This window comes from Pan paniscus, chromosome 2 (assembly GCF_029289425.2).
Source record: "Pan paniscus chromosome 2, NHGRI_mPanPan1-v2.0_pri, whole genome shotgun sequence".
In the NCBI taxonomy this organism is placed as follows: Eukaryota; Metazoa; Chordata; class Mammalia; order Primates; family Hominidae; genus Pan; species Pan paniscus.
In genome coordinates this window covers 106,879,479-106,898,840 of record NC_085926.1, presented here as the reverse complement: position 1 = coordinate 106,898,840, position 19,362 = coordinate 106,879,479, and the positions used below count along the sequence as shown (strand labels likewise).

At 40.3% G+C, this 19,362-nt stretch overlaps 1 protein-coding gene across 2 annotated transcripts in view; it reads left to right on the top strand.

The window, feature by feature from the left end:
• GUCA1C (guanylate cyclase activator 1C) overlaps positions 1 to 18,614 on the top strand; it is a 59,080-nt gene extending 40,466 nt beyond the window's left edge. The window contains exons 2-4 of one of the 2 annotated variants that reach the window (XM_003825066.5): positions 510 to 659; positions 4,881 to 4,968; positions 12,874 to 18,614. In XM_003825066.5, the coding sequence (XP_003825114.1) occupies positions 510 to 659; positions 4,881 to 4,968; positions 12,874 to 13,061 (426 nt within the window). In that variant the 3' untranslated portion in view covers positions 13,062 to 18,614. Of the gene's footprint in view, positions 1 to 509; positions 660 to 4,880; positions 5,009 to 12,873 lie in introns of both variants that reach the window. The other variant, XM_034957060.3, reaches the window with a different exon arrangement.
• The last annotated feature ends 748 nt before the right edge of the window (positions 18,615 to 19,362 follow it).

Sequence of the window (19,362 nt, the reverse complement as noted above, 5' to 3'; positions counted from 1 at the left end):
TAAATAGGCACAGCACAGAGGAATTTTAGGATAGCAAAACTACTCTATGCAATCCTATAATGGTGTGTACATGGCATTATATATCTAGACTTGCAGAATGTAAAATACAAAGAGTGGACACTAATGTAAACTATGGACTTTGGGTGATGATGATGTGTCAGTGTAGGTTCAGCAACTGTAACAAATGTACTATTCTGGTGGGAGGCTATGCATGTGTGGGGACAGGGAGTATATAGGAAACCTCTGTAGCTTCCATTCAATTTTGCTGTGAGCCTAAAACTACACTAAAAAATAATGCCTATTTACTTAAGGCGCTTAATTGTAAAATTAAAGTCACTTGTGTCTATAAACATTTTGTTAAATGAAACACTAGGGAAAAGTTTTATGCTGAAATCTTATGGATTGATTTAAGTTATACTAAAGTCCCTGCTCACGAATGCTGAGTTCTCAAATGAAAAACAATTATTCTTCTTAAATATTTATTTCTCTTTTCATCTTACTTTCCATAGGATGGATTTATTGACTTTTTGGAGTTTATTGCTGCTGTAAATCTAATCGTGCAAGAAAAAATGGAGCAAAAATTAAAATGGTATTTTAAGCTGTATGATGCTGATGGAAATGGTTCTATTGACAAAAATGAACTACTGGACATGTTCATGGTAAGTGAAGTAGTAAAGTATCCTTTTCAGGCCGCTATATAGTTAACCCAATTTCCCTTCCTATGGAGTAGGTAACAGCTGTCTATGGGGTTGGCTATTTTGGTGATATACATTTTGAATTGCTGAAGTAATATAAGCTTTACTTAACCTATTGATTACTGAATGGGCAACAGCAAATCAGCTTTTTCTTCTTGGTGCAGTCCACCCTGACATTCACAAATTTAACAGAGCATTGCGATGAAGAAATGAAACAAATATGATATTGTAAAGCAACTTATCTTTTTCTGTGCCTCAGTGCAGAATGCCTTGTGAGGAATAGCTAAACTATGAGATGGTTTATATATATTTAACAAGAGACATGGACTAAGAATGAAGGTATGTGAGGAGTAATCTTTCTGGGAGCTATACTGAAGTATTTCTAATAGTTGGTTCAGGGATCTCAGATCTTTTCCATATCTAAAGTTCAATAAGTGCCTTTATAAGCCACTATACCACCACCCCAATGGAGGAGGAGATAGTTATTATCATGGTATGAAACAATAAAGATCCCAGAGTAAAAAAATGGTTAAGCAGGACACTATACCTAAATGAAGATAAGAGGTGTAATTAATATTATGAATTCAAGACATTGAATTTGTAACGCAGACTCAAAGAGCATTAGAATTAGATGTCTTAGAAATGATCTGGTCCAAATTCTTTGTTTCATAGATGAAGGAGCTGAGTTACAAATAAAATACGTAGTAGAAATATTAGCAAAAATGCCAGAAAAATAAGTGAGTAGAACTACTTTTATAATTAAACTTCTCAACAAATGTTCAAAGCAGATAAAAATGTAAAACTAAATAAGCGAATGTAGAGTTAACCAACATATGGAAAGAATTCAAGGGTAGGATAATACCGATATTGCTAATGTTTTAATTTCACATAGATCATTCACACACAAAAAATGTGCTAGGATTCACTTGGCAAGTGAACAATTTAGAAATTCTGCCTATACCTTATATATTGCAACACAAAATTAGAAATCAAATATTCTATAGAGAATACACAACCCCGTGTAAATTTTAAAATATTCTCTTAAATACTCAGCTTTTTCTAAAAACAATGAAAATGTAAATACAGCATACAGATCTTAGGATGCCACCAAAGCATTTCTTAATGCTTAATGCATTAAGCCCTTAAAGTTAAGGGCTAAACTTAGAAAGGGAAAAAAAAGAACATAGGAAAATTGAAATAATAAAAGCACAGAACAGAAATTTAATAATTAGATACCATTCATCTCTAATTAAATTAATCAGTACTAAAAACAATAATAGCAAATTCTGGTAAGAGCATGGTAAGGAATGCACCTTACACACTGTGGAGAGGGTGTAAGTGGAGAAAACATTCCGGGAAATGTGGTAATCTGCGTCAAGAGGCTAAAAGCTGATCTTTGTTTTAGAGTTAGCATTACTTATTTTGAGTCAGGAAAAACAATTATTAAGGATAAAAGTCCTGTGATTTACATCACAGAATCTCTTAAGATAGCAAAAAATTTTAAAAAACTGAAAGAGGAAAATGTTTAAATAAATTAATGCAATGGAATATATACTTATTGAGAAATTGGTAGCCTAGGAACATACTTTCTATATAACGGGCAAGTGAAAAAAATCAGCAAGGTAAATACAAAGTGTATAATCTAAGTTCTCTCTACATACAATACAGAGGCTAAAATGGAATTCAGCCCAGGCGTTAAGAGATTGCAAGGAAGTACCACAGTATAGGCAGGCTCTACAAAGGAGATAGTTACAGCTTAATCTCACTTCAAGGGTATAAAGCAGTCAAGAGAAAGGTTTTTAAGGATTTTTGAGGGAAATTTGTTTAGTAGGACCCCCCAAGTCAATAACATGGGGATGTTAGGAAACCATTAAGATGTGGTTGTATCCTGCAATTTGAGGACCACAGCAGTGAGTGTCTGAGTCATGAGTGAGAAGTCTAAAGAAGCAAACAGCGGCAGCAAGAGTGCACATTTTGGAAGTATCTGCCTTCCTAGGATTTGTTGGGACAAAGGATGCTAGGGTGTTTTCCATAGATCAGGCATGGAACACTGTGAGAGGAAGCTGGCATAGAGCTGTGTTAGATCTTACCCTGCAGGGCCACTGGAAGAGGTGAAGAAAACTCAAAGCTGCAGGTAGACCTAGAGCACTGTCTATTCAGGGGACATTTCACAATGTCTGGAGACATTTTGGTGAGTTGGAGAGTAGAGAGGGCGTAGGGCTGTTGCCATCTATTGCTCAGAGACCAGGGATGCTGCTAAGTATTCAACGGTGCACAGGACAGCCCTGAACAAGAAAGAATTGCCTAGTCTAAAAATGGCAATTGTGCGGATTTTAAGAGTTTTTTTTATTTTTTTGAGACGGAGTCTCGCTCTGTCGCCCAGGCTGGAGTGCAATGGCACGATCTCGGCTCACTGCAACCTCCACCTCCTGGATTCAAGCGATTCTCCCGCCTCAGCCTCCTGAGTAGCTGGGATTACAGGCGCCCGCCACCACGCCTGGCTAATTTTTGTATTTTTAGTAGAAACGGGGTTTCACCATATTGGCCAGGCTGGTCTATGAACTCCTGACCTCGTGATCCGCCCACCTCAGCCTCCCAAAGTGCTGGGACCAAAGGTATGAGTCACCGTGCCCGGCTGCAGATTTTAAGAAATTCTAAGCGGGAAAGGGACCAGCTGGAATCAAGATGCATGATTCATGCCTACAGAATTGCAGGAGAGAGAGTCAACACCTCTCAGGCCAGGGAACACTGAAATTAGCTAATGGGGACAGTACTTGCCAGTGAGAACTCCTGCTTCCCTTTCTCTCCTGCGTCCTCCTGCTCCCACATAGGGAGTACTCAGAGACTGCGATTAGGAAACTAGGGAAGAAAGAGTGCATATAGTAAATGAGGAAGGAAAGAAGAAGAAGAAGAAAAAAAAGCTTCTTGCCTATCCCCTGATCCTGCTGCTTCTATTAAAAAAAGAAGGAAAACGGAGCAAGCTGACGACTCCCTCCAAAAATATTATCCCCTCAGTGCTCCTCCACTTTCCAATCAGTATTTCACTTTCACTTATATGACCTGAAGATTGGTGATGAACAAATCAAGATCTCACAATTTTTTGTCATGACTTTTTATGTGGGCTAATATCACTTCAGAATGTGGGGATACTGGATACTTGGCCACATTTTCTAGGCTTTTGAAGCCTCTGACCAAACACTGAGAAATCCTTAAAATTTTCTTCAAATGTGATGCTATATGTATGTAACTGTTACTTTAAATATTGTCCTATATTTAACCATGAGATCCATCAGACTTAAACTTGCTAAAGCCAAGACTGGTTAATAATAATAATAAAAAGCTACCGTCATTTATTATGATTAATCCTGGAACTCAAGGTTGGTAATGCTTGGGAAGAAGCAAGAGAGAGAGAGTCATATTTATGATTGTGTCCTCTAATTGAAATATGTTGCTAGAAGTTTTTCTAAAGATTCCTTCATGTTCAATCAAGATAGTTTTGTTCAAATTCCCAAATGAATAATCCTCTTTCATTTTATTATGAAGTTCTATGTCAAGTCTGGGTCATTTAATTTAATCACCTTGGAGTTAGGGGAGGCTGGCTACATCTTCCCTCTAGGAAGGCTGGAAATGTCATTTGCCCCCTGGGCCCTGATAGTATGTGGGAGAAATTCAGCGCCCTTCTAAGGTGTATATATTTGTCTCCCCAGTCAATCATTCCACAAAAGGGCACAAAGAACCAGGGGTGCCAGCGGTGGAAGCCGGAGAGGAAGCTTGAGACTCTTACAGCATTGTGGTCATCCTTTTACTTTCATCCATAAGACCCAAATCAATCTGTCTGAAATTGAGAGCAATATCAGTTTTCTGGGTCTGGAATTCTTATGACCATGACCACTACAATATTTTCTCCAATGGGCTCATTGCATCTGTTGTGATCTAATATGTTGAATGGATCCCTGTATGCTGTATAAAATAGGGCTTCAGTCTTTATTCAGTTCATTTAATTTCCAAGTCTCATTACCCAGAACTGACATACAATCTTTTCTTTTTATTTACTTTTAACAACTGGTACAGGTTGGATAGCAACTGACAACACATCCCCAAATTCTGTCACATCGGAGCAGAAATGTTGCAAAACGTATTTGCTTCCAGAAAAGTTGACCTATTTCATTTAATGTCTTTTTGCAGGCGGTACAAGCCCTCAATGGCCAGCAAACTCTGAGTCCTGAAGAATTCATCAACTTGGTGTTCCATAAGATCGATATAAACAATGATGGTAATGGAGCTACTCTCTACTGGATCACTTTTCCTACAAAGTAGGAGATGGTGGTAGTGGGGAGTGTTATTTAGACAAAAGCAGGAACCATTCAAGAGAACCCTAGTTGTGACTTAGGCTTCATAATGGGACCAATCCAATGCTCTCAGTATGATTCAATTGAGTAAATATTTATTGATCATATTCATTTCCAATGTGTGGTGCTTGACATGTTGGGATATATAAAGAGTAAAGGTGAGACGAGCAAATAAATCAGAATAATATAGGATGAAGTACCTTCTGCTGTTTGCTCTGAGACACATTCTATTAATCAGTTCCTCTCCACTGGAGAGGAAAACTCTCCAGTAATAGAAAACTTGAGCTTATAAATAAACTCAAGTTTTCCCTACTGTAGAAAACTTTCATTTATGCTATCTTCTTCTACTATCAGGCTTTTTTCTTCCTTTGGACTAAACATTTCTGGAGAAGAGTCCATACTTGCCTCCATTTCTGCTTTTTCTACCTTTTCTATCTACATTTCTGCTCTGATTATTTCTCCATCTGCTCTTTCTACTCTGTAATCTGGGTTCCTGTTTAGCTCAGAGGAGGTACCTTTCTTCTTCAGAGGTAGGAGTGAAGAGAAAAGACACAGACAGCCCAAGAGAAATGAGTGCTTCTACCATATAGCTTTGATATCAGCAAACAGGTAGGTGAGCATAAAGACTTGAGATTGAGGCAGAAGATCTAGGAATGGTCCTTGAAAAACAGAAAATTTGACATTGTTAAAAATATAGGATATTAGTAAAAGGTTTAAGAAAACGGATAAGAGGCATTGGCATGCCAATCACAGTTGTCATCATTCCAAAACTCCTTCCAAAGGCATCAACCTGCCCACCATGCATCACTTCTTCTGGTGGACACGAGAGGGCGGTAGAGACACATGTTCCCATGTTGAGTGTGACAGGTTGTACTAGTAAAATGTGGCAGCTCAGCGTGGCAGGATGGGATGGTGAGGCCGGGAGGAAGCTCAAATGCAGCCACTGCTGCAAAAAAGCCAAACGACTGGACAAGAGTATACTGCTCAAGAAAGCAATTTGAAGATACATCAGTTGCATCAATCTTCTTCTCTTAAGCACCTCGGTGTAGATCTGCCTCTCCTGAATCTCAATTCAGTATGCTCACTTACTAGTATACTGACATCAAATAATGAAACATGTCAGTACATGTGAAAGCTTGTAAGAAACAGAGTCAGACTACCCAGAGTAGATAAGGAGGCTACGTGCAGCCAGGAAAGGACCAGAGAAATGGAGAGTGGAGGGTCTGATGGGGACAATGAAGACTTTATTTGGAATATGCAACTGAAAATGGTGGTCATCGAACTGGAGAAATGCTGTAGATTTTATTCTGTTTCACTTTGTTTTTAATCTTAGAGGTGCTGCAGGATGGCAGGGATTGGAGTAGAGTAAATCATCCATTTCAGCCTGGGGCTGAAAGCACTGATGTAGAAGAATGAGTACTCCGGAAGTAGATGGGACATCACAAAGTTTTAAGACTTGGTTTATACAGTGACTTTCAAAAGGGCAGGTCAAGAATGTTTGATAATATCCATGAACACTGCTTCTACTGCTAGGAATGAGGGGAATAGGAAAGTGACCTTCCTCGGAGAAGTACGAAGATTTTGGTATTCTTAGGAAAAAACTAAGATTCTATTAGTTTGAGGACACAGATAGTGTATTCGAGAAAACATGAATATGATTCAGGACTTTTTGTTTACTATCCAAGAAGGTTCCCCAAGGGCAAAGTATAAGGAATCGATAAAATGGGGACTGTGATTAGAAGAGAACTTGAAATAGAAAGGGCTGGGTTAAAAGAGATGTGAATTCAGAAAAGAGAAATTGTGCCTGGGCAATAGCTGAGGTTACCTGAAGTTAGAGAGATGAGCTCTTTCACCTACAACAATAAGTCAACGACAGAAAAAAGGGGATGAATTATGGTTTCTAGAATAGTTTATAAAACTAAATACACTAATTGTTTCCTCTTATAAAAACTTGTATTATTATTATTATTTAAGATGGAGTCTCGCTTTGTCACCCAGGCTGGAGTGCAGTGGTGTGATCTCGGCTCACTGCAACCTCCGCCTCCTGGGTTCAAGCAATTCTTCTGCCTCAATCTCCCAAGTAGCTGGGACTACAGGCTCCCCCCACCATGCCCAGCTAATTTTTGTATTTTTAGTAGAGACGGGGTTTCACCATATTGGCCAGGCTGGTCTCGAACTCCTGACCTTGTGATCCACCCTCCTCAACCTCCCAAAGTGCTGGGATTACAGGTGTGAGCCACCGTGCCCAGCCCCAAAAACTTGTATTTTAAGTAAAAAAAATATACACACATCCACATCTATATACACTTTGGAGTACCTATGAATCACTATTTCTTAGCAAATGCATATACAGAACTAAAACTGATAGAACTTGCTTTTGTATAAAAATTATTGACATTTGTTACATCGTTTCATCACGAGACAGCTGGATCATTCCATACATCAAGAAAAAGATGCGAACAAATGTGCTGGTGAACAGAGACAGCCCAGTGTAATCAAAGACAAGGAAGAAAAAGTGATGAAGACATAAAAGGTTGATATTTGCAGAAGTACAAAAGGATTTGGCCAGTATTTGACAGAGAAGAATAATATGAAGTGCTTCATTTACAAATAAAGGGGGAATTAGCACCACAGAGGAGAATGTCTATTCACATTTGTAAAAGCTAAACTCTGTATACCTCAAATATAATTTTTTATTGTTCATTATCATTGTTATCAAAACATCAGCATTGATAGAAATAGAGATGCTCAATTAAGTATACCAAAATGCTGTTGACTGTACACTGACATATATATATATATTTATTTCTCAAAATAAAAAGCAAGCACATCATTATGCCGATAATATAATGAATATTGAAACCAAAAGTAAAGATGAGCACAGCACACAAAGATACAACTAAAAAGACTTTAGGTACGCATATGAAAATCCCAATTTGATTGTTAATTGTTTGCAAAAGAATGGTCAACATCACATCTGTTGTGACAGAAAAATACACAACAGTTGTGAAATATTCTAAACATAATTCTCATAATAGCAAATCAAAGTTAGAAGGTTAAGCAAAATAAAGGTACAGGATTAATGCTAGATTTATAACAAGATGAAGAGCTATGAGCTCCACAAAGGCCAGAACCATTTCTGTTTTGTTTACTTTGATATTTCCTATGCTGGCACACAGTAGGTGCTCTATAAATAACTGTGAAATGAAAGAGTGTCTGCTAAGAAGATGTCATATAAGAAATAAAGAAAAGATTAAATCAAGAAACAATATGCAATTCTATCTATAGGAAGAAAGGTATCTAGAATTTTTTTTTGGAAATTAACAAATATATGCATATATGTTAAAAACTTCATAAAATATAAACCTGGATCAGTTAGCAGGAGTTAATTACCTTTGGGAAATCAGACCAGGTGCCAGAAAGAGGTTAAAGGGGAATTTTTTTCTTTTCATTACATCTTTCTGTATTGCTCAATTTTTTTAATCATGAGGACATATTATTGTCATAATTTAACAAATTAGTTTTATTTTTATATTACGAACAAAAGCATCAGGAAAGAGAGCTTGAAGAGACAGAGGCAGAAAATTGAAGCTAAACATTCAATATTATTCAAAAATGAAAACAGAGAAGACAAGAAGACAAGTCAGGAAAAATGATTAAGTGTGGAATTCTGCAGGCTTTACCACCAGGAGAATAGCAATCCATATTCTACCATGCTCTATTTAGGCATCATTCTTGACATGATTTAGGGAGATTTATCGATGTTCACAACATCAAGTGCAGAAAGTGCCTCGGTAAGTCTCACATAGAGCCAACTAAGGCACAGGGGTAAGGGAGACTTAAGTGGCTCTTAATAACAAACGGTGAAGGTGAAAAGAGGCCAAACAGGAAATGAAAAGGGTGATTATTATTATTATTATTATTATTATTATTATTATTGAGACGGAGTCTCTCTCTGTCACCAGGCTGGAGTGCAATGGCACTACTCGGCTCAGTGCAACCTCCGCCTCCCGGGTTCAAGTGATTCTCCTGCCTCAGCCTCCCAAGTAGCTGGGATTACAGTCACCCGCCACTACGCCCGGCTAATTTTTGTATTTTTAGTAGAAACGGGGTTTCACCATATTGGCCAGGCTGGTCTCAATCTCCTGACCTCAGGCGATCCGCCCGCCTCGGCCTCCCAAAGTTCAGGGATTACAGGCATGAGACACCATGCCCGGCCAAAAAGGGTGATTATTGAGCAGATATTTTGGGTAAAAAGAACAAAGGACATAAATAAATGTTATTGATTAACTAACAAGAAAGACCAGTGCTTTAGACTGGAATATTGTGAAAAGCCACGAGGGTCACATTGAATCAAACTGGGAAACCGAGAATTACCAGGAGATAAGAGGGAACTGAGTTTCCACGTAGAGGAAAAGAAACTACTGCATGCTAAAGCTCTCCTGTAAAATGTTGCTAAATGCTTCTAGTGCCACCTTGCTAATAAACACAATTCTGTGACATTCAAAATCTTCACCAGCATCCTCCCTTGACAACTTGGTTATTCTTATCTCCTGAATCTTCTCCACCCTATCTTTGCTACTGTTCCAGCCCCAGCTCAATATTTTATGAAGTTATAATGAAAAGAAATTAAAATTTAAAAAATCCTCTACACAGGCTGATTTCTTTTAAAACCAGGATGACTTCTTTAGACCAGAAATGCTAATGTAGGCATGCACAGTAAATTCTGCTTTTTTGAGGGGGTGGGGGTGAAGGAGAATGTTTTGTTTTGTTATAAAAGATTATTTAAGATGTAAATGGGAAGAAATGCACGATTTAGGAATATCAACAGGTAACCGGATTGCAAAAACAGGACTAATTAAACATTCCTGGGTAGCTATTCTATTACTAATGAAACTCCTGAAATTGGTAGTGAGTGATGAAAGGGCACCAGTGATACTGACCTTCAGGGTCCCCAGACATACAGAATGCACCCACCAATACAACAAATAGCCCTAAACAACGTAGATTCCAATTACATATATTTCAACTTATAAAAATAAAATCGTGAAGTTTCCTAATAATGTCCTACAAAAATTGAAATGTGTCGGCCGGGTGCGGTGGCTCATGCCTGTAATCCCAGCACTTTGGGAGGCCGAGGTGGGTGGATCACGAGGTCAGGAGATCGAGACCATCCTGGCTAACATGGTGAAACCGCGTCTCTACCAAAAATTACAAAAAATTAGCCAGGTGTGGTGGTGGGCGCCTGTAGTCCCAGCTACTCGGGAGGCTGAGACAGGAGAATGATGTGAACCCGGGAGGCGGAGCTTGCAGTCAGCCGAGATAGCCCCACTGCACTCCAGCCTGGGAGACAGAGGGAGACTCCGTCTCAAAAAAAAGAAGAAAAAAAAAAAAGAAAAAAATTGAAATGTGTCTGTATATATAAAACAAAGTAATAAAAACTCAGTAATGACTTCAGATTACTTCTAAGTCCCATGATCTCCCTGCTCTAACATCTCTCACAGGCATTGGCTTTTTGCTGGTAGAATCTTTGCCTTTTTTTTTTCAGACAGTCTCGCTGTGTCACCCAGGCTGGAGTGCAGTGGCACGATCTCGGCTCACTGCAACCTCCGCCTCCCGGGTTCACGCGAATCTCCTGCCTCAGCCTCCCAAGTAGGTGGGACTACAGGCGCCCTCCACCACGCTCGGCTACTTTTTTGTATTTTTAATAGAGATGGGGTTCCACTATGTTGGCCAGACTGGTCTGGAACTCCTGACCTCGTGATCCGCCCACCTTGGTCTCCCAAAGTGCTGGGTTTACAGGCGTGAGCCACCGCTCACGGCCTTGCTGGTAGATTCTTTAGTGGGAAGCTTCTGGACCTCCACAGGTGACTCTTTCTAGGGAAATACGGAAGCCCATTCTTTTAATTTGTTGGGGCGTAAATCCACAGTCAAATCAAAGCAGAATAGGAAGCAATGTTAAAGAACATCAGATAAAGGAAGGCAATTAGTCAGTGTGTGCCTTCTGAGCACCTACCATATTCATAGCACTGTCGTCGGCTATAGTGGCGGTAGCTGTGTGGTAATAGAAATGGTAATTGTGGTTAGGGCTTAATAAACATGATGAATAAATGAATGAATGTTGAGTGCTGGAGGGAAACTGAAGAAAATTTCAAAAGAAGTAGTTTAGATATGGTAAACATGTTACTATAGGTAGAGTTTGATGATTTGGAACAGAGATTTTTTTTTATGGTAAGTTGTTAGGTAACATGAAAAAAGTTAATAAGCAGAATTCACAAGTGTTTTGAAGAAAGTGAAAAAACAGCAGTGAATGCTTCCATCTTTTCTCTCTTTTCCATGTCAGTAACCTGTATTGCTTTTCAGCTGAGACCACTACTATATCCCGGTTCTTTCAGATGCTGCCTCTTCTATAGCCAGTAGTTATAGCAGAGAAGTTTGATAACTAAACAGTCAAAACTGTCTCCAGCTCCACTTCCACTTCTCTCTTGGTCATGCTGAGCCCCGATAAATTTGAAAAGTCTTTGGGGTTGGGAATTTGCCAGCTGTGATTTTCTTTTGCAAAGGGCGGTTATTCTGTGATTGTTTGAGGTTCCCTACCCCGCTGCCACTGACCCATGGGACTCTCCCCTGCCACACACATACCACTTTTAAAAATTTGCAATCTTCTCTACTCCCTATGGTTTATTCTACGATTGTACCTTTTCTGTGACACACATGGGGCCCTACTCCTGACTGCTGTTAACTAAGGTTTTTCACAGACCTTTCTTTGGCATAAGCAAAACATAAAGAACACAGATTAGATTTTTCTCTTAAAAAATGCATTTTAGCATTTTGCATTGAAACCAAAAGGGAGGTGTCTTACGAATATATGATGATTCATGCTTTTTGACATTTGAATCAATATTGTGGTATTTTAGATATTTGTCTTCTCCATTAAAAAGTATAGGTACAGCCTAACACCTGACTTCAGTCCCTGTTGACTTCTTTCCTTGAATGTACTTTCTCCAGTTCTTGAATGCACTCCGTCCGTCTTTGGCTGATCTATCCATCCACAAACCTCCCCTGGGTACAGTCTCTTTGAGATCAATAACTGCATCTGTACCCTTCAACTTGAACACACTCATAATCCCAACCCAAATGATTTATATCAACAGAGAATTCCCCCCCCAAAAATGTTTGAAAGTCATCTTGTGGGGTGAAGGTAGTAGAAAAACATGGCAGCCAGGACACATGGATATAAGGTGATAAATTTACAGCAGTGGGCTGGCCAGCACAGACCTAAGGCATAAGTCAAGGTAATAAGATTAGGACTCAAAAACCAGAAAAGGAGAAGAGACCTAATGAGCAAAAATAACCTGTGGAATGAACACATGTTGAAGCTTTCTCACAGCTTTAGACAGTCCCAAGAATTATTTCTTCAGAGAGAAGAATATTGAAAATAGCCTTGTGAGTAGTCATTTTGTCTTGATCTTAAAAATCTCCAATCTGTCATGCTCCTAAGACTTGGTCATATCTTCAAGATTAAAAGTCCAAAAACCAATACTGTGCAGAGATATAATTGCATATGTGCTCTTATTTCATCTGGGGCATTACCTGATGTTTTCAACTAAACGTAAAAATAGTTTCATTATCTTTATTTTCATTGGCAACACCACCAGTGAATGCTTTTTTTTTTTTTTTTTTTTTAAATGAAGATCTTCAAAGATCTTAGAGTCTGGTTGAGGGGAAAGGATATCAAAAGAATATCAATAAACATACCAGTGAGTATATCATTTGTGCCAGTGAGTGGTATAGACAAAGCCTCTTATTAACTGTTTATTATTTTCCAGGGGAATTGACTTTAGAAGAATTTATCAATGGCATGGCAAAAGATCAGGATCTCCTGGAGATTGTTTACAAGAGCTTCGACTTCTCCAATGTGCTGAGAGTAATCTGTAATGGGAAGCAGCCAGACATGGAGACAGACTCCTCCAAATCTCCTGACAAGGCTGGTCTAGGGAAGGTGAAAATGAAGTAGCTGTGAGAATACCTGTCCCAGCTATCAATGAGCACAACATTTCAGTAGAGAAGAAATAGAATCTTCCCCATGTACATGCTGTTGATTTCAGGTCTTTGTTATAATTCATATAGGCTTGTGAATATAGCACTTATTTTAATCCAGTAGAGACTTGCATAAAGATCCTAAACAGATGCATTGTTGCTTTTCTGTGCTGTCTCTGCAGATTAAAACGTAATGATTACACTAAAGGATTGTCTCCATACCTATCTGTTCAAATTAGAACTCTCATATGTGTTTCCTTGTGCACTTAATCTACACCTTGAAATAGATCTGGATTATCCATTGGAAAGTGTCTCCACAGTTTAGCATTCTTAGATTAAACATCCATGTGGTAAATGTGTTTGCTGCCTCTTTGCTCCTGTTGCATCTGTATATTATAAATGACTGAGTTCTGGCTTATCTGAGAAACTTTTTTTTCTGCACTTATTTCTTATTTGTGAATGCTGTCTTGCATTAGTAATGATGCTCTGCTTCAAAAGAAAAATCTTAAGCTATGTAGTAAGAGGGAAAAACTTCAGGCTGGGCAGTGAGAATGTTTTCATATGATTCGTTATAAATTTGCATCCAGTTGTGCGTGAAAATGAGATGTATCATCTGTAATTATTATGCCAGTTGGAGGTTTGATCAGAACAGCAGACAGCCAGGCTATGCAACAACAAGCACTTGACATTTTAAACAGTCCTGACATTATAGCTCTGACATTTCATTTTTTATATCCTTTCCAGAAAATGAAATGATGAATGGGATTTCTTGATGGGTTAGAACTTTTTAAGGCTTGAGTTCTATATCACAGGCCCATTAGTATGTCTGTCAACGACTGGCTTTCTTGTAGAAACACAGTGGAGGTTTCTAAGACCAGATGTGAACCATCTTTATGTCAAAAGCTTCATAATTAGGCTTTCATATTCAAATTTGGGTTAAAAACACACAACTGGAAGACTACAAAGACAGAGTTGGACTATCCATTTCTCCCTCACAGCTGTCCGAGCAGATCAGTGCAGAAACGGAGGCAAGGAGGAAATAAATGGCAGTAGAAATGAAGTATAAATGGAGGTCGAGAAAAAGTTATAGATGAACATTTAGATGAACATATAGATGGAGGTAGAAATGTCCTCGGAATTTTTTTCCAAAAGATTTCGAGGAGATTCACAAAGATGTATGCAATGCAAGATAAAATGTTGAAATAAAATTATCACAGATAATATAAGGAAAATTATTGTAGCTGTGGTGACACAAAGTTTACTCATTTGCAAAAGGTGGGTTACTCTTTGGACTCTGAGCCTCCTAGAAGTGAAAAGGGAAACATCATTATAAGAGCCAGAATATCAGCAAGGTAAACAATCCCACGAAGTTGTTGTGTTGCCAGATGACATTGTGCCTTAAACTGTCCAATGTTCCATGTATTGTTAAGATTTGCAAATGCAAGCTATAAGGATAATGCTAAACAGAACTCATTTTCCTTGTAGCTTAATCTTTCTGAAGGTATCTGAACCTATTTAGGGAAAAGGCAGCAGTTTCAAAGCAGAAGCTATTGCTTCCCAAGTTCATCCCGTCTTGGCTTTCGCTTTCAGAATTCCCACCCAATGCTTCCCTCCCTGGCCTGGCTATTTTCACTACTGGCGGCGCCATTCTCACTCCAGGCATTGTATTGTATTCATGGATCCTTTCAACTCAGTGGACTCTGTAGCCTCAACATCCTCCCCTCCACCCATCTTTCATGGGCACTCAGGGCCCTTCTGTTCCTCTGCCCCAGGACTCAACCACCTCCGCACACCCCACTCAGAGGAAAGAGAAGGAGATGATGGGAGAGTGCAAGGAGGAAGTTGGGACACTGGCAGGAACAGCAGACCGCAAGTTGGAATACAAGAGAAGGGCTTGGGAGTCAGGCAAGCCTGGGTCTGAATCAAGTTCTATTAGTATGTTCTAATAGCATGTACTTTGTGACTCTGGGGAAACGACATAACTTCTTTGAGTCTCGGCTACCAGAATTAAATGGGGATAACAGCAACATCACTGGACTATTAGGATTAAATAAGTTCACTCAACAAAATTCCAGAGTAAGTGCTCGGTGCACGTAGAAAAAGAAGCAGGTGGGTTCCCCACCTTCAACAGGATTGACCCTTCAGTGAGGCAAGATCCAGTCAAGGAAACACATGGAGACCACACTTACATTAACAGAGAGAGTTTAATATAAGGAATTGATTTAAAAGGCATTGGAAGACTGGAAATGCAAAGAAAGGACACTGAAATAACACAGAACTAGTAATGGCAGGAAGCAGCTACCATCCTAGGCTAGGGGAGCAAAAGGAAGAGGTTGGGGTTATTAGAACACAGAAGCTTGAAAGAGGAGAGCTGGGACCCAGTTTTCCATGGAAGGAACACAGGGTGCTTCAGAGGACTGTAGGAAAAGCATTGCAATCAATGATCACTGCTACGACAGGGCTGTTGCTGAGGCAAGGCTGACAGGAGCGGGAGGGATCAGGTCGTTCTACCTCCTCTTGCCTAGCAGTTTCTCTCTAGCACCCGCTATGGGCTGAGCCTACCAGGGAAACAGCTGGCAAAGGAGAATTGTCAGTAGGACTCCACCCCAGCATCACAGAGCCTATTATAGAAGGATGGGCTTGGAGCTGAGAGTTCATGACTTAATTACCAGCACAGATGGGATGGGTAGGAAGAGCCAAAGGGACACCGTCCAGACACCATCACCATCATAGGTAGCATATTAAGAGCATCCAAGCTCAGCTTTAGCCTGGGCCCTGCCTCCCACTGTCTGTTTTGAACCCTGTAGTTTCCCTTTGACTTCCCCAGGCTCCCGTCACTCTGCTGCCTCATGCCTTGATCCTCTCTCTCAGCATATAGTCCGTTTGGCATCATGACTGGTTTGTGTAGTTTGCCCAGATCTGGTTTCGGTTTTTCCCGAGATGCTGCCTCTTAGATTTCTAAGTTCTGTTCTGTGCGCTGTCTCCAAAGCTCACTCCCGGTCTTCTGCCTCCCAAACTGACCCCCCAGGTTCATAGCAGAGAAGTGAAAGGGGTACTCACTTCCCTTTCCAAAGAATAGCTTTGTCCTATCTGTGTGTCCTCTCTTGGTGTCACATAGCACACCCTGGTAGGTTGCTTAGGAAAACTTGTTGAGGCCAGACACGGTGGCTCACATCTCTATTCCCAGCACTTTGGGAGGCTGAGGCAGGAGAATCGCTTGAGCCCATAAGTTCAAGAACAGCCTGGGCAACATGGCAAAACCCCATCTCTGCAAAAAATACAAAAATTAGCCAGGTGTGGTGGCGTGCACCTGTGGTCCCAGCTACTTGGGAGGCTGAGGTGGGAGGATCTCTTAAGCCTGGGAGATTGAGGCTGCAGTGAGTCGTGATCATGCCACTGCACTCCAGCCTGCATGATAGAGTAAAACCCTGTCTCAAACAAAAACAAAACCAAAAAACACTGGTTGGTGGATTAGGAGAATGTGAAGATGCTAACTGTTCATTATAAGAAAACAAATCATAAAACAATATCTATGTGATAGTTTTTTCTGAGGGTGGTCCAAAGAAGGAGATAAGTCAGAAATTCAGGAGCAAAATAATTTTAGGGCTAAGTGCAGTGGCTCACGCCTGTAATCCCAGCACTTTGGGAGGCCGAGGTGGGCGGATCACGAGGTCAGGAGTTCGAGACCAGCCTGGCCAACATAGTGAAACCCTATCTCTACTAAAAAACAAAAATTGGCCGGGCGTAGTGGTGCATGCCTGCAATCCCAGCTACTCGGGAGGCTGAGGCAGGAGAATCACTTGTATCTGGGAGGCGGAGGTTGTGGTGAGCCAAGATTGCACCACTGCACTCCAGCCTGGACAACAGAGCAAGACTCCATGTAAAAAAAAAAAAAAAAATTAGGTTAAGTTCATGGTTAGGTGAGGTGAGGGGAAAAGAAAGAGAGACAGAGACTGTGGGGGAAAGCCATATTCTTTCCCTCAACTCTCCTTAAAGTCATCTCTACCAAAGTCCTGCTCCTTCTCCATTATTTTCTCTGCAATTTAACAACATGATGCTGAGTCCAAAGGAATAGTCCTAATCTACATATCAAGTCATGGTATTTTAATAAACCGAATATTTTAAAATAAATGTCTTCCTCTTTCAGATGATAAGCCTTAAGTAGAGCCTACTGTCCAGTGACTTTTTAAAAAACTTTTGTTCAGTTTTATTGTATTTAATTGGAATTACATGAGTTTTCCTTCTTATGGCTATACAGTAACTTTTTTTTTTTTTCTTTTGAGACGGAGTCTCGCTGTCTCCCAGGCTGGAGTGCAGTGGCGTGATCTTGGCTCACTGCAAGCTCCGCCTCCCGGGTTCACGCCATTCTCCTGCCTCAGTCTCCCAAGTAGCTGGGACTACAGGCGCCCGCCACCACATCCGGCTAATTTTTTGTATTTTTAGTAGAGACGGGGTTTCACCATGTTAGCCAGGATGGTCTGGATCTCCTGACCTCGTGATCTGCCCACCTCGGCCTCCCAAAGTGCTGGGATTACAGGAGCCACCGCACCCGGCCGCGATACAGTAACATTTCAAGTAAGGGATTCCATGATATGTGGGCCAAGTGTCTGAAGAACCTCAAGAACCTTAATTAATTTCTGAGACTCCCATTGACCAAAGAGTAGTGGCCAAACCAGAATGACATCACTGTTTAAGAAGAATCTAGATCTTCCTACTACTTTCCTGTTTTTTTTTTTACCACAATTTTTGATGCTTCGAAGTAAAGAGATATTATTTTATTTTACTTTTTCATTAAAGAAATATTTACTGAGTGCTTTCCAGGTGCATGGCACTGTACTAGGCCAGGGATAAAGCAGTAAATCAGACATATATTGTCCTTGCCATCATAGTGGGTAAGAGACATCAGTGAGTTACATGATTGAATAATTCATTGTAATTGTAGTTCAATGCTAAAAGCTGACATACAAGGGGTTATGAGGGCATATAACTGGAATCTAACCTGTATTAACAGTCAAGGAGAGTTTCCTGGGGAAAGTAACATTTTTTTTTTTTTTTTACTATTTTTTTAAGAGACATTATTTTAAAAAGAGAGAAAGATGAAGAGAAAGACACTAAAGCTTGTAATAATTTTTGCCTTATAAAAATGACAGAAAAAATTTTAAATATTAGGCTAACAGCATGTTACTCAAGTTTTTCTGTACAACTGAAGATGCACCAGGAAGCAGATGCCCCGATTCTTTGGCCCAAAATATGGAGATAAAGAGAGAAGGAAACAGATGAGTTGCAGCTGGTCCAGGAGGAGGACGGCACTGATCTGATTTCCCTCCCTTCCCCACACTGCAGCAGCCAATCAGCAGCTGCTCCTTCAGTGAAGCCTGGGTTCTCCAGGCATGAACAGAGAACATTTTAGCTAGAGAAGTGTTTGTTTAAAGCAGAAGAGTAGATAGGAAATGGCTTAGGTGTAGCAAATGTTTCCCTCATTTTTCTTTCCAAAATGTGTTGGTGTAAAAGTTATTGGGGAAATAACTGAGAAAATGTGGTTTGTTTAACACTGAAAGCATGACTAAGAGGCAAATGAAGAGACCTACAAGCTCTGCTCCCCCTCCCCCATTTATATTAGAATAACCTTTAGAAATGAAAATGAAATACAGAAAAGTCCTGACATTTAAAACCAAGGTAGGGCCGGGCGCGGTGGCTCACGCCTATAATCCCAGCACTTTGGGAGGCTGAGGCGGGCAGATCACGAGATCAGGAGATCGAGACCATCCTGGCTAACACGGTGAAACCCCGTTTCTACTAAAAATACAAAAAATTAGCCTTGCGCGGTGGTGGGCGCCTGTAGTCCCAGCTACATGGGAGGCTGAGGCAGGAGAATGGCGCGAACCCGGGAGGCGGAGCTTGCAGTGAGCTGAGATCGCGCCACTGCACTCCAGCCTGGGCGACAGAGCAAGAATCTGTCTCAAAACAACAACAACAACAACAACACCACCACCACCACCACCACCACCACCACCACCACCACCACCACCACCACCCCCCAAGGTAGGGTCCTGTGCTTGCTGAAGAAATTTAAATCATTAAAATTGGGTGGACAGGGAATAGCTTTTTCAGTACTCAGTATTTGTTTCTGGGGACAGCTGCAGGTAGGCAAAATTGAATGTTGAAATTAAACCCCGAGAATACCAAGTTTTTTTCAGCAGAATGGCACACAATGTTGAGAAAAGTATTTAGAGAGGCAGAATGGCTTGGTGGAGACTGCACTGGAGTGAGCGTCAGAT